This window comes from Hyperolius riggenbachi, chromosome 3 (assembly GCF_040937935.1).
Source record: "Hyperolius riggenbachi isolate aHypRig1 chromosome 3, aHypRig1.pri, whole genome shotgun sequence".
Lineage (NCBI taxonomy): Eukaryota > Metazoa > Chordata > Amphibia > Anura > Hyperoliidae > Hyperolius > Hyperolius riggenbachi.
In genome coordinates, this window is record NC_090648.1 from 262,181,305 (window position 1) to 262,194,220 (window position 12,916).

The window sequence follows — 12,916 nt, forward strand, 5'->3', positions numbered from 1 at the left end:
CAGGTACAGTAAGGTAAAAGGGAGGCATTTACCCTTTGTTTTATTCTTGCTATTAGGTGTTTTTATATTGCTACTATATATTAAAATAAAACCTAAAGACTAAAATATGTATACTTCTGTGACTCCGTCGATATGACATATCGAATGCGTCATGGAGTTACGAACGCCAGTTTCTTCGCAAACCAACCAAACTGACATTTGTTGGTTTAAAATCCCCTTTCCTTTTTTCTCTTATTCTCTGGCTGCTAACAAACCCTGGCTCTTTGGTAGCTTCTAATTACAAAATCTTTCACCTATATGGGACCGGGTGTTTCCTGGCCTTATGTGGCCCCCTAGAGAGTTTATAAGCTCATCCATCAGGTGAAGGGTAGATATCAGTTGACAGAAGCTCATAAATTGCAGATTTCTCATACTACCACATTGTTTTATTACTTGCTTATAACTTGTTGATTGCTAGCTAGGTTGTAAATAACCGTTTCTTCCTTTTAGGATTAGCTATTACCAGATTTCCTGTGTGAAATCGATAACTTTCGTTTCTCGATTGTAAATACAATTCGAGATTGCATCATATAGGGACCCAGTAACCTTTCTTTAACGTCACATTGCTCACAGTCTTTAAGCCGTCGGAAGTGACTATTCCCCGAACGGTGACTGGAGCGTGTTGAACGTGATTGGGCTGGCTACCGTATTATGATAGCGTTGGGGTCTCTTTGCCCTAGTTGGAGACTGTCTGCTCTATTCATCCAATCAGGCAGTGGTGGCAGTGTATTTACCCGATTTCCAGCGCGAAATCGATATTTTTAGTTTACCGATTGTATATACAATCAGAATTGTATGTATGTGCACCTCCAACCGATCTTAACCATTTACTACGCACACAGTGAATTTGCCTCCAGCAGTCTCTAGTGCATGAGACCTGCATGGCAACAGTGGCCTAGTAATACGGGATTGGTGGATGTTTATCCCATTACATATTGTCGGCAGCTGCGCGACCAATCTTTGTCAGTCTGTTCACCGTACTTCCTGCGTATGCTAACGGGAGCAGATTAGACGGGATTGGCACGCTCTGTCGCTTTTTCTTTTCTTTCTTCAACCTCTGACGATCCAGCAACCGGTCTCGTTGTCCGTCTGCGCCCATACTTCCTGCGTACGCTAACGGGAGCAGATCTTGACGGGATCGCGGGGCTGGATTGTCACAACTTCCATCAAAACTTATTCCATGTGTATGAACTATGGGCTGATGCTGTCTGCTCGGTATAACAGTGGTTAGAGTATATGGTCATGTATCAGACTTTATTGCCAGCTAACACTATTCCTTATTTAGGTGGTTTAGAATACTTGCCTGGGATCCAGAATAAAAAATGGGTCTGTTCCGCACTATGTGCTGTGCATTACATTAGTCTGAGGCCCCTTTCACACATGTGGCGTCATGGTACTCTCCCCCGACGCAGCTCATCGCAGTGGCCATTAGTCTCTATGAGCCACAGTACCCATGATGCGATGGAAGTACTCCAGGCTCACAGGGTATGATTTTTAACCTACCTGGTGGTATGATACCCGTGGATGCGCGGCCGCGGGAGTTTTTTTTTCACCTTTTTTTTGTTTTGTTTTTTAGCATGCAGCTAGCCTAGCACTAGCTACATGCTTCCCTCCTCCCTGCGGCGTCCCCTCGTATTGTCCGATCGCCGCTGGCGCCGCTTGCCCATAAGGAAATCCCGTTCTGAACGGGATTTCCTTGAGGGCTTCCCCCATCGCCATGGCGACGAACGGAGTGACGTCCTGGACGTCGTGACGTCACAGGGAGTCCCGATCCACCCCATAGCGCAGCCTGGCGGCGATTGGCCAGGCTGCGCAAGGGGTATGCGGGGGGGCCCTGTATCGTGGCGGGTAGCGGCGCATCGGCGGCGGGCGGCGGCGATCAGACCAAACACGCAGCTAGCAAAGTTCTAGCTGCGTGTTTGAAAAAAAATGATGCAAATCGGCCCAGCAGGGCCTGAGGAATCCTCCGCGGCGGCTTACCCCGTGTCCAGCACGCGGTTACCGCTAAGGAGGTTAACAGTCGCACCGCAGCTATAACACACCGTGCAACTTTCTGAGGCCATTGTGGTATGATTGCACCGCCATAGTGTGCAACCAGCCTTACAGGACTACACTGTAATAACCACAGTATAAGGATATCATCAGGGCTGGATTTACCATAAGGCACTGTAGGCACCTACCTACAGGCACCTAATGATGGAAAGGCAGCTTACTCCCCTTCCCAGGTGCCTCCATCCTACCTTGCCTATGCAGAGCCCCAAGCAGATTGTAAACAAGAGGTTACTCACCTGGGTCTCTGCATTCCACTGACCAGATCTCCCTTCATTCGGGAGCACCTCTAGCTACTTAAAGGGACACTTAAAGAGAATCTGTACTCTAACATTTTTACAGCAAAAAGCATACCATTCTATTCATTATGTTCTCCTGGGCCCCTCTGTGCTGTTTTTGCCACTCTCTGCTGCAATCCTGGCTTGTAATTAACAGTTTTAGGCAGTGTTTACAAACAAACTAACCAGCTTGTGATAGGCTCACATAAGCAGAGTGTGTGAGTCATACAGAGCCTGCAGGGGGCCTGCAGAGGGTGTGTATTGCTTCTATCCAATCACAAGCAGCCCTGCACATTTGACCTATTCCAGCCTAGCCCGACAGAGCCAACAGAAGAAACAGATTAGATCATATAACAGAGATAACACAGCCACTGTGCAATTAGGAAAGGCTGCAGTAAGCCAGAGCACATTAGAACAGGCAAAGGAACTTATAGGATAGAAGAACTAAGGCTGAAAATTGTGTTACAGAGTCTCTTTAAGGCTAGCTAAAAAAAAATGAGTTTTACTCACCTGGGGCTTCCACCAGCCCCCTGCAGCTGTCTGGTGCCCACGCAGTCTGGCTCCGATCCTCCTGTCCCCACCGGCGGCTACCTCCGGTTTCGGGGACAGGCACTGATAAGCGCTGACAGGCTGGGAACGCGAGTGATTCTTTGCATTCCTGGCTGCAATAGCGCCCTCTATACTGCTATTGCGGTCAGGAACGCGAAGAATAACTCACGTTCCCAGCCTGTCGGCGCCTGTCGCCAAAACGGAAGTAGCCGCCGGCAGGGACAGGAGGATCGGAGCTTGCGTGGGCACTGGACAGCTGCAGGGGGCTGGTGGAAGCCCCAGGTGAGTAAAACTAATTTTTTTAGCTAGCCTTAAGTGTCCCTTTAATACTGAGGATAGCTCTGGCTACCTAATACTAAGGGGCGCCTGTAGCTACCTATGATGGCCAAGGGAAGTAAGGGAGAAATGACAGCTGGGCTAGCCAGGATACTTGCAGTGCAGTAGGGTGTTTGTAGGTTCTTGGAGGGCGAAGTCTAGAGTGCTAGGCGAAGTCTAGGGTGCTAGAACATCTGTGCCTATAGACTCCTGTGATGTAAATCCAGGCCTGGATATCATGCTGTTGGGTGCATACAATTTCAGGTGTCGGATTACAGGATTATTATTTAATATAATAGTTGTACAGGTTGTTGTATTTCAATATGCACAATTTCAATGTCTAAGGCAAATGTTGTCTAATATGAAGGTATTTCTCTTTTCTTTTTCAGAATAAAACCCGTCGGTATGTACATAACTGATTATGCATACTACTGCAAATACTGTATTGTACTGTAAATACTGTAATGTACTGCTTAGCGTGATAAGGGGGAAGTGGGAATACATTAGTGTGGAGCCTGTTTCTGTTTTGGACAGAGGTGTTAGTTAATACAGTATATCAGATTTTTACTGTGGCCTGTGGAAAGCTAGTAGCCAATCAGCGCTCTCACCTGCATTACTGGCATAGTTACCAGTTATGCTGAGAAGAGGCTTGCTTTTGCACAGTTTATAGAATACAGCAAACAACTGCAAAGGCAGCAGTGGACAATAATTAGCATTCAAAGCTCACTTATTATGAATGTGAAAACAATGTCAGTGGTTTCAAACAATCTATGTAACCCTTTACACATCTTTGTAAATTTATTTGCAAGTAATATTAGCAGGTCTTTAATCTGCAGTAATTTGAATGGCTAAATTCAGTCTGCAAATAAAGTTACTACTGATGAGCAAATAGGTTAATTGAGGAAATCATTTCCAAAATTTGGCACCATCTGCAGACACATTCACAGGTGCTGATTCACAGACTGATGGCATATGGCTAGGAGGGTGAGTGCATCCTGCCTTCTGGGAGTATCCTTCAGAACTGTTGTGCCTGGAGGTAGCACCCTACATACTAGTCGGTAGACAGTCAGGTGGACTGTGGGCTTGGTAGTGTGGATTGTGGACACATAAAGGGAATGGGGACATTAGTCTAAAATGGAAGCTATCTGAATGTATACAGCATCAACAACAAAAATGTACGGTATATATTTTCTATGCTTCTTTTCTACTTAAATCTACAGTCTTGTGTGAGGTACACACGATATAATTGTCTAACAGGTTTACTGTCAGATGGACTATTTTCAACCGGTCCATAGACTTAATTTTCCATAGAAATGAATGGAAAAGCAATCGGAAAATCAATCAGAAATCATATCGGACCTGTTGGAAATAGTTGATCTAACAGTAAATCTGTCAGATCATTGTATCGTGTGTACCTAGCATTGAAGCAAACCTGTGTTTTTTTTTTTTGTGGCCTCTGTTTCATGTTTTAACTACTTGCCGACAGCTCCACGCCAATTGACGTGAGCAGTGCAGCAGCCCCAGGACCGCTCCACGCCCATTGGCGTGAACGGTCTTCTATGGGGCTAGCAGGAGATCGCGCGCAGGATGCACGCGCATCTCCTGCTTGGGGGCGGAGCTCCACCCCGCCTTCAGTCTCCGAGTGGGAATGGCCGCTCGGGAGCTTTCGCTGTCTAATTACTTTGTACAGCGCTGCGATCTGCAGCAGCGCTGTACTGGGGACAGCTGTGGTTCACGGCTGTCCCCCCTGGGGGACAAGAGAGCGATTGGCTCTCATAGGCAGAAGCCTATGACAGCCGATCGCGTGATTGGCTGGCAGGGGAGAGGGAGGGAGGGTAAAGTAAAAAAAAAAAAAAAAATAGTAAAATTTATTTAAAAATAAAAGACATAAATATTTATAAAAAAATAAATAAACAATGTGGGGCAATCAGACCCCACCAACAGAGAGCTCTGTTGGTGGGGAGAAAAGGAAGGGGGGAATCACTTGTATGCTGTGCTGTGCGGCCCTGCAGCTTTTCCTTAAAGCTACAGTGGTCCAATTTAGTGAAAATGGCCTGGTCACTAGGGGGGTTAACACCGCAGTCCTCAAGTGGTTAAATCGAGAGTACAAGAAGTCTGTAATTTGCTTTTTCCTCTTTCACTTTATGCGAGAATGACTGTTGATTGCCCTGATTGCAAATGAAGCTAGTGGCTATGAATGCAAAGCATGTCCACACATCAGGCCCTGGGTTACTGCTGTACTAGGCCTACTAAAGACTGCTGCCTACTAATATCATGTGACTTAAGGTAGCCATACACTGGTCGATTTGCCATCAGATCGAATCTGATCAGAGAGGGATCGTATGGCTGCCTTCACTGCAAACAGATTGTGAATCGATTTCAGCCTGAAACCGTTCACAATCTGTGGTGGTGGTGGTGCTGCCGCCGCTCCACCCCCCCCCCCCCCCCTATACATTACCTGCTCCGGCCGGCGCGACTCCCCAGGTCTCCGCTGTCTTCTTCTCCGCGCTGGTCTCCGGGTCCGGCAGGCTTCACTGCTTCCTGTCTGGGGGAAGTTTAAACAGTAGACCGCCCTCTACTGTTTAAACTTCCTGCCGGGACAGGAAGAAGTGAAGCCTGCCGGACCCGGAGACCAGCGCGGAGAAGAAGACAGCGGAGACCTGGGGAGTCACGCCGGCGGAGCAGGTAATGTATTGCAGCTGTATTGCGTCGGTCGTCGGGCACTTGAACGCCGCTAGCGAAGCGGTCCACGGTAATTTCCCGCACGGAGTGATCGACGGGACCGATCTATTTCGGGACGAAATTGATCAAAATTTAGCGTTAATGTTAACGATTTGACAGCAGATTCGATCCCAGTGATCGAATCTGCTGTCGATCGGCAGGAATCGGCCTAGTGTATGGCCAGCTCAAAGATTTTTACAGTTTGCTAGTGGGAGCAGCTTAGGGACTAAAGGGCGGGTACAATTTAAAACCCAGACTGAAATTGCACTCCATATACTATACATTTGAACACAAGTTCACTATAATGATGCAAACATGTTTACATCTAAACTGATTTTGCATATGTTTGATATTTTCTACTTCCCTTCACAGAAAAGCCAAAGGTTAAAAAAGATGTTGTCTGGGTAAGTTTTACTTATTCAGTGAACTGACATAATTAGCTAATTCATGTACATGATACATTGGGCCTGATTTATTAAGACTCTTCAAGTTAGGGAAATCTAGCGAATTGATCCTGCAGAAGTGGCCTTGGTTTATTTAAAGAGGAACTTTATTATTAACTATTATTATTTATTTTATTTAAAGCGCCAACATATTACGCAGTGCTGAGTTTTTAATGTTATTTTATGCAAATTTTTATGAGAATTTTTGAGGATGGGTAAGGTATAAATCTGCAGCAAGCAATTTGGATTGGAATGGACTACAAAAAACACATTCAATGGAAACGATTCTATTGAAATTGCATTGTTTTCAATACCAATGGGACTTTTTGCAATGCAAATGGGTCCTAATGCTTGTTTTGAACTAGGTGAGAGTTGTAAATGTCACCAAATATCAGATAGTTCTTATTAATCCCTATAAATAATTCTTAAATGATATCCAATAAATTATACTTATAAATCCAGCTGACCCCACGCTGTGCGTGCACGGTAATATTACTGCTATTTCTGACACGGTAATATTACTGCTATTTCTGACATGGTAATATTACTGCTATTTCATGAACCAACCTCATTCTGACTTGTATGCTGTGCGACTCTGAATTCCATGGCTTGTCACAACTTTATAGAGTAATATCTGATTTTTTTATTCCACAGGAAATGACTAAAATTAACACAGTTTTTGACGGAGAAGCAGTTGATCCAAGTAAGATTTTATATAGATTGTACAGTATATAGATATACAGTAATATCAGTTGATTAAACAAGTATTTTTTAAAAACATGATTTATGTTGACCATAGTAGCACTTCACTTGTCAAAGCATTGTGTCATGATTTATCTAAAAAAAGGAGTGAAGCAGGATGAAGCTCTCCACAACAATATTCAATTGAGCAAACCCTTTTTCTGACTTTACTGTATCACATCCTGTAAGTTAAAAGCAAAGTTTTCAGATGGATATATAGCTATACGGAGTTTATACCAGTTCTGTCGCTGTTTATCAGTATGGTCCTGTATCTAGTCAACAGCAGAATGCTTTTACATTGGAAGTGTTGCTATGTTAAATACAAATTGTATTTCACAAATGTAAGTTTACATTGTATGCCAAAAAGTAACATCTCCACTTTAAATGTACTATTATTAGTCTCCCACCATTAGCTACCAAGAGATGTGAAGGGCTATATGGTGAGACCATGTGTTTATGTCAAACATCCAGGTATATGTAAAGTTCCAATGTTATTTGGTCCACCTTCACCTTGGTTAATCAAAGTGAAAATTGTTTCAAGTTTAGTATTGCTGTTCCTGAATAGATTAATTTAATTTACCATACTTTACAAGGATACATAAGAGTGCACATATGGGATGTTTAAAGGGAACCTGAAGTGAGAGGAACATGAAGGCTGCAATCTTCTTTCTCTTACAAACAATGCTAGTTGAGTCACAAGTTGTTTTTAAGTCTCCTCCCTACTCTGTCCAGACTCACTAGGAAGATTGGGCTGGACATCCATGTTAAAGCTATTACAGGCCTTGGCACATGATAGATAAGGGTGTGAAACGCTGTAGGCTATGTTGGTGAAGAGAGAAGTGATACTTAAATGGATCAATGCCAAAAGGCAAGTATCCACTAGCTAGAAATACAAATATTAGATGTGGGATTATGCAGGAAATCCCCCATACAATGGTGCAAGCTCAGTGCGTTCCATCAGATTCAGACATCAGCCTGCTTAACCAAATACAATTACAGAAGTTGGCAGTTTTGTGCTTGTCACCCTGTTTCCCTCCCAGTAATGCTACCTATCATGTGCAGCCTGTACTGCTGTTTTTATCTTGTACGTGCTAAAACTAAAGTGTGCTCTCTTGATTTTCTAGTTACAGGAAATGTCTATGAATATAATTCTAAGTCTGGTGCCAGGAGATGGAAAGACACAAAGCAGCCTATGAGCACAGCCCCAGCAGCACAACCAGCAGCTGCAACGGTCAGTCCCACAGAGCAGAGAGCCCCTCCGCTAACAGCAACTGGCAACCCCAGCAACAGGGAGAAAACACCCATTACTGCTAACAAGGGAGAAGACGGAAGAAACACTGAAAAACCTGCAACTCCCAAAAAGCCTCAATCACCTATCCAAGCATCACCTTATGCTGAAAATATGGCTCCTCCCAGTAGAGTTCCTATGTCCCCCCAAGCTCTCTCCAAAAGTGTCTCCTAAAATACCTACACAGTAATGCATTCCAAAGCCTGATCAAGCCCAATACCTCAGTGCATTCATGTACACGGTCCTTACAAATGTAACAAACGTAGACAATGGAAATATTTGGCACTTTAGTTCTTGTGTTTGTTGTACAGCATTGGCAGTTTCTAAACACAATTGATGTCATGCATGGAAGTGACAGGTGCTCTGGCTCAGCCTTTTACTACACCAGACTGATTGCAACATATGCACATGTGTTTACATGTGTGAAGGGTCTTATGATATGCATGACTGCAGCAGTACTCACCTTCCTTCTGACAGCTATTAGCTACTGAAATTAAACAAAGCATCCTGACTTAAAAGAACGGTGCAAAAGAGCCATTCATAAATCTACCGTCACATTTCCTTCTCAAGCAAAGAGTCGGTTCTACATAAAGCAATGTTGAAGCTGGTACTGAAAAGCTCAGCACCAACTCAGGCATCAAGTAAATGTATGAATCTGCATGCTGTATAACATTCTTTTCTCCAAAATCTGCCGCAAAGCTAAACACCTGGTTGAAAAACTGCATATAGAAATAGCTTTTCTCTTGAAGTTGTACTGCATATTAGATCATAAGTAGTAAGGACAGCTTTACCATTGGCACAGCAACCGTAGATGGAGAGGGTATGACTGCACTGGGGATCAGCGTGCTTAGCTTACCTGGGATAGGCCTAGTCAACACTAGGTTTGGAAACGTATCCGTGGCTCCGTTTTTCAGCCCTGATTAAAAACGGAGCCACGGATACTAATGTTAAAAATAGCAGCCATTTTCACCCAAGAAAAAAAACGGATCCGTCTGCGTTTGCAGGGTCGGAAGGTCCAGATCTGCTGCATTTTCACGCAACGGATCTGGACCCTGATACACGCAGTGGTAGTGGCAGGCAATGGGAAAACGGATTTCCCTCTACACAGGCAAATTTTGACATAGAAGCTGATCCGTTTCTGTGTCACAGCCGGGGGGGCATACCGGAGAGTGATAGCTGCCAGGACTGGGGGTGAAAGCGGTTGGCGGGGAGGAGGGAACCCCCCTTCCCTCACCTGGGTCCCCTGTCGCTGATACCCATCCAGCTACTTTGCGCAAAGTAATTAAAAGGTTGCTATGTGGCGAGCGAAGAGCTTACCTTCTTTACTTCCTCCGCTTGCCGCGTCACTTCTTACAATGTCGCTCTCCGAAGTATAGAGAGCGGCATTGTAGGTGGTGACGCGCCGAGGGGAGGAAGTGAAGGTAAGCTCCCGCTCGCCACATAGCAACATTTTAATTACTTTGCGCAAAGTAGCTGGAGGGGTAGCAGGGACGGGGGACCCAGGTGAGGGAGGGGGGCTGTCCCCGCTGACCGCTGTCACCCCCGTCCTGGCTACTATCACCCTCCAGTATGGCGGCCTCCTCCTGCGCATACGTTTCCACGGACTGGAAACGTATGCACCAAAATTGCACAAAAAGTAAAAACGGAGGGGAAAAAAAAGCAAAAAAGAAAACCAAACTGGATCTTTCACGGACCTAGTGTGGACCTAGGCCTAGCCTCATTCAACCATTGTATTGGTGCTTCATTGGTGATGTAGTACTGATCACCTCTGTTTGTGCTTTAAATAATGGTAATCATTAACAAATTGTTCCCCTCAAATCAAAGATAACTGTATTGGCATGACCAAGATTCATACAAGCATTGCCAAAGGGGGAAATGGGGGACAAGGAAGGGGGTAGCAGGGTACGGGTACAGTGGGTTAGTAGTTTGTGGACATTTTTAGGTTTACATCCAACACTGTGGCTGTCATGGGATGCAGCTTTTGTTTTTCTGTATACAGTATAAAGGTGCCCAAAACTATAGAGCCATACAGCGCTGTCCTGCACTGTACAGCGGCTGCAGACTACACAGAGCTCTGTAACTGCACGATTGTGCAGTTACAGTTTGGAAGATCCTAGCCGAGCTGACCGGGGGGGGATGTCTCCTCCTACATAATGGATTAATCTAATTTGTCGACAGAGAGGTAAAACTTCCGCCGTGGCTCCCTGGCTATACATGGGTATTAGTGTAAACATTCATTTTGATCTGCCAAAATAGGTGTCAATAACATTGCTCCACTTACAAATATTTATGTTAAAGGCGCTTAAAGGGAAGGTTCAGGGACACCTTGCAAAAAATAAAAATCGATATCCACTTACCTGGGGCTTCCTCCAGCCCGTGGCAGGCAGGAGGTGCCTTCGCCGCCGCTCCAGAGGCTTCCGGTCGTCTTCGGTGGCCGACCCGACCTGGCCAGGCCGGCTGCCAGGTCGGGCTCTTCTGCGCTCCAAGGCCCGGCACTTCTGCGTCCCACGCCGGCGCGCTGACGTCACGGACGTCCGCCGGGCTGTACTGCGCAGGCGCAGTAGTTCTGCGCCTGCGCAGTACAGCCCGGCGGACGTCCGATGACGTCAGAGCGCCCGCGTGGGACGCAGAAGAGCCCGTCCTTGGAGCGCAGAAGAGCCCGACCTGGCAGCCGGCCTGGCCAGGTCGGGTCGGCCACCGAAGACGACCGGAAGCCTCTGGAGCCGCGGCGAGGGCACCTCCTCCCTGCCACGGGCTGGAGGAAGCCCCAGGTAAGTGGATATCGATTTTTATTTTTTGCAAGGTGTCCCTGAACCTTCCCTTTAACAGAAGGAAATTAGGCATGGTGCCCCTTTAAGGACATTAACTGTACTAACAGTCAGTGCCAGTTACCAAATATCATCACGGATAAGCTGAATTTTTGACACCAAAATTTTGGGTGTGTGGTGGTAAAATGTAGAATGTATACCTACCTCTCCTGGCTGTGGCTTGCATACACGCAGACCCGGCAACTTCTGAACTGGCCACTAGAGCTCCAAACTCACTATAGTCACATGACAGTGAGCTTGGAGCTCTAGTGGCCAGTTCAGAAGTTTCTGGGGTGTCGCTGGGACTGGAGCCGGAGCAAGGACAGTTAGATATTCATGTTGCAGCACGCTCCAATGTGCTCTCTACACATTATTTTAGGGGGCTACAGAGGCATATTGGCAGACCCGGGTTTATATCACAGGAGCCTCTAGGCACAGATGTCCTGGCTCCCTAGACTTCGCCCTTCATGAACCTACAAATACCCGCCAATCCGCACCACATGTGTGCTGACTGTCCTAGCTGTCACTTCTCCCTTAGTTCCCTTGCCAGGTAGCTACAGGAACCCCTTAATATTAGGTAGCAAGAGCTATCCTCAGTATTAAGTAGCTACAGGGTGTCCCCAACTCAGAGATCTAGTCAGCGGAATGCAGAGTAACTGCTTATTTACACTCCGCTCTGGACTCTGCAAAGGTAAGTTAGGAGGGAGGCAAAAGGCGAGGGGAGTGAGCCACCTTTCCATCATCAGACGCCCGTAGGCACCGGCCTACAGTGCCTTATGGTAAATTCGGCCCTGCATATTGGCATACTGAAGGATTGGCTAATCAGCAGGTCATACCTTTTGGCCTATTTTTTTAGGCTAAAAGTGGGAGTGTGCATGTGTGTGCGTGTGTAAGTGGAGGAGGGGGGGCGGGTGGCTGAGGTGGGATACATGTATGCTGCTCTAACCTGATTTCTGTTTGTTTAACATAGCATCCTTCAATGCAGGTTCCATGTAAATCTGACCAGCCTAGTCACACAGAACTACATGCATTGTCCAGCTCCACCCCTCCCTGCCCACAGTGTGACATCTGTTCATGCTGCTCAGTTGGAAGGTGGGTAGGGAGTGATAACAGGGGGGTCTGTGTTTACTTTTACCTCACTGCTGGGTGCCTTTAATGCACCTGCATTTGAATGCTAATACTTGTGTGCACTTCATGCAACAATTGAACCATATTTTCTTATTTAAATTATATTTATGACTGAATAAATGATAATTGTAATAATAAAATCACTTTTTTTTCTAAGTGTTGTACGTATAATCTTATTAACACTGAGTTAGCATATAATTAGTCTTTAACAAGAACACCAACCATGTTTTTTTTATCCCCTTTGTTCAGTTTTTATGATGAAGTCCAATACACGACGTAGGCAGTGCACATACGTGAATGCGCCCATTGTGGGTACATTGCATTGAGTTGCTGTAATATGATGTATGTTATAATCCATTGCAACACACATAGTATAATTATACCTATAGGCCACGTTCACGGTGGGCGTTGTGTTGCATTCCTTGTGACAGCAGGGAACCCAATCCAATGGATCGGGACAATGTCGCCGCACGTTATGCTCATGTTGCATCGAGTGTAGTGAAGCATATAGTCAATGAAAAGTATGCTTCGCTCCTATTGCATTGCATTACCATACTT

The 12,916-nt window shown here is 45.7% G+C and overlaps 1 protein-coding gene across 1 annotated transcript in view; it reads left to right on the forward strand.

Moving 5' to 3' along the window:
- CDHR3 (cadherin related family member 3) overlaps nucleotides 1–9,617 on the forward strand; it is an 80,233-nt gene extending 70,616 nt beyond the window's left edge. The window contains 5 exon segments of the mRNA XM_068276272.1: nucleotides 3,620–3,633; nucleotides 6,324–6,355; nucleotides 7,049–7,097; nucleotides 8,260–8,567; nucleotides 8,569–9,617. Of these exon segments, the coding sequence (XP_068132373.1) occupies nucleotides 3,620–3,633; nucleotides 6,324–6,355; nucleotides 7,049–7,097; nucleotides 8,260–8,567; nucleotides 8,569–8,613 (448 nt within the window). The 3' untranslated portion in view covers nucleotides 8,614–9,617.
- The last annotated feature ends 3,299 nt before the right edge of the window (nucleotides 9,618–12,916 follow it).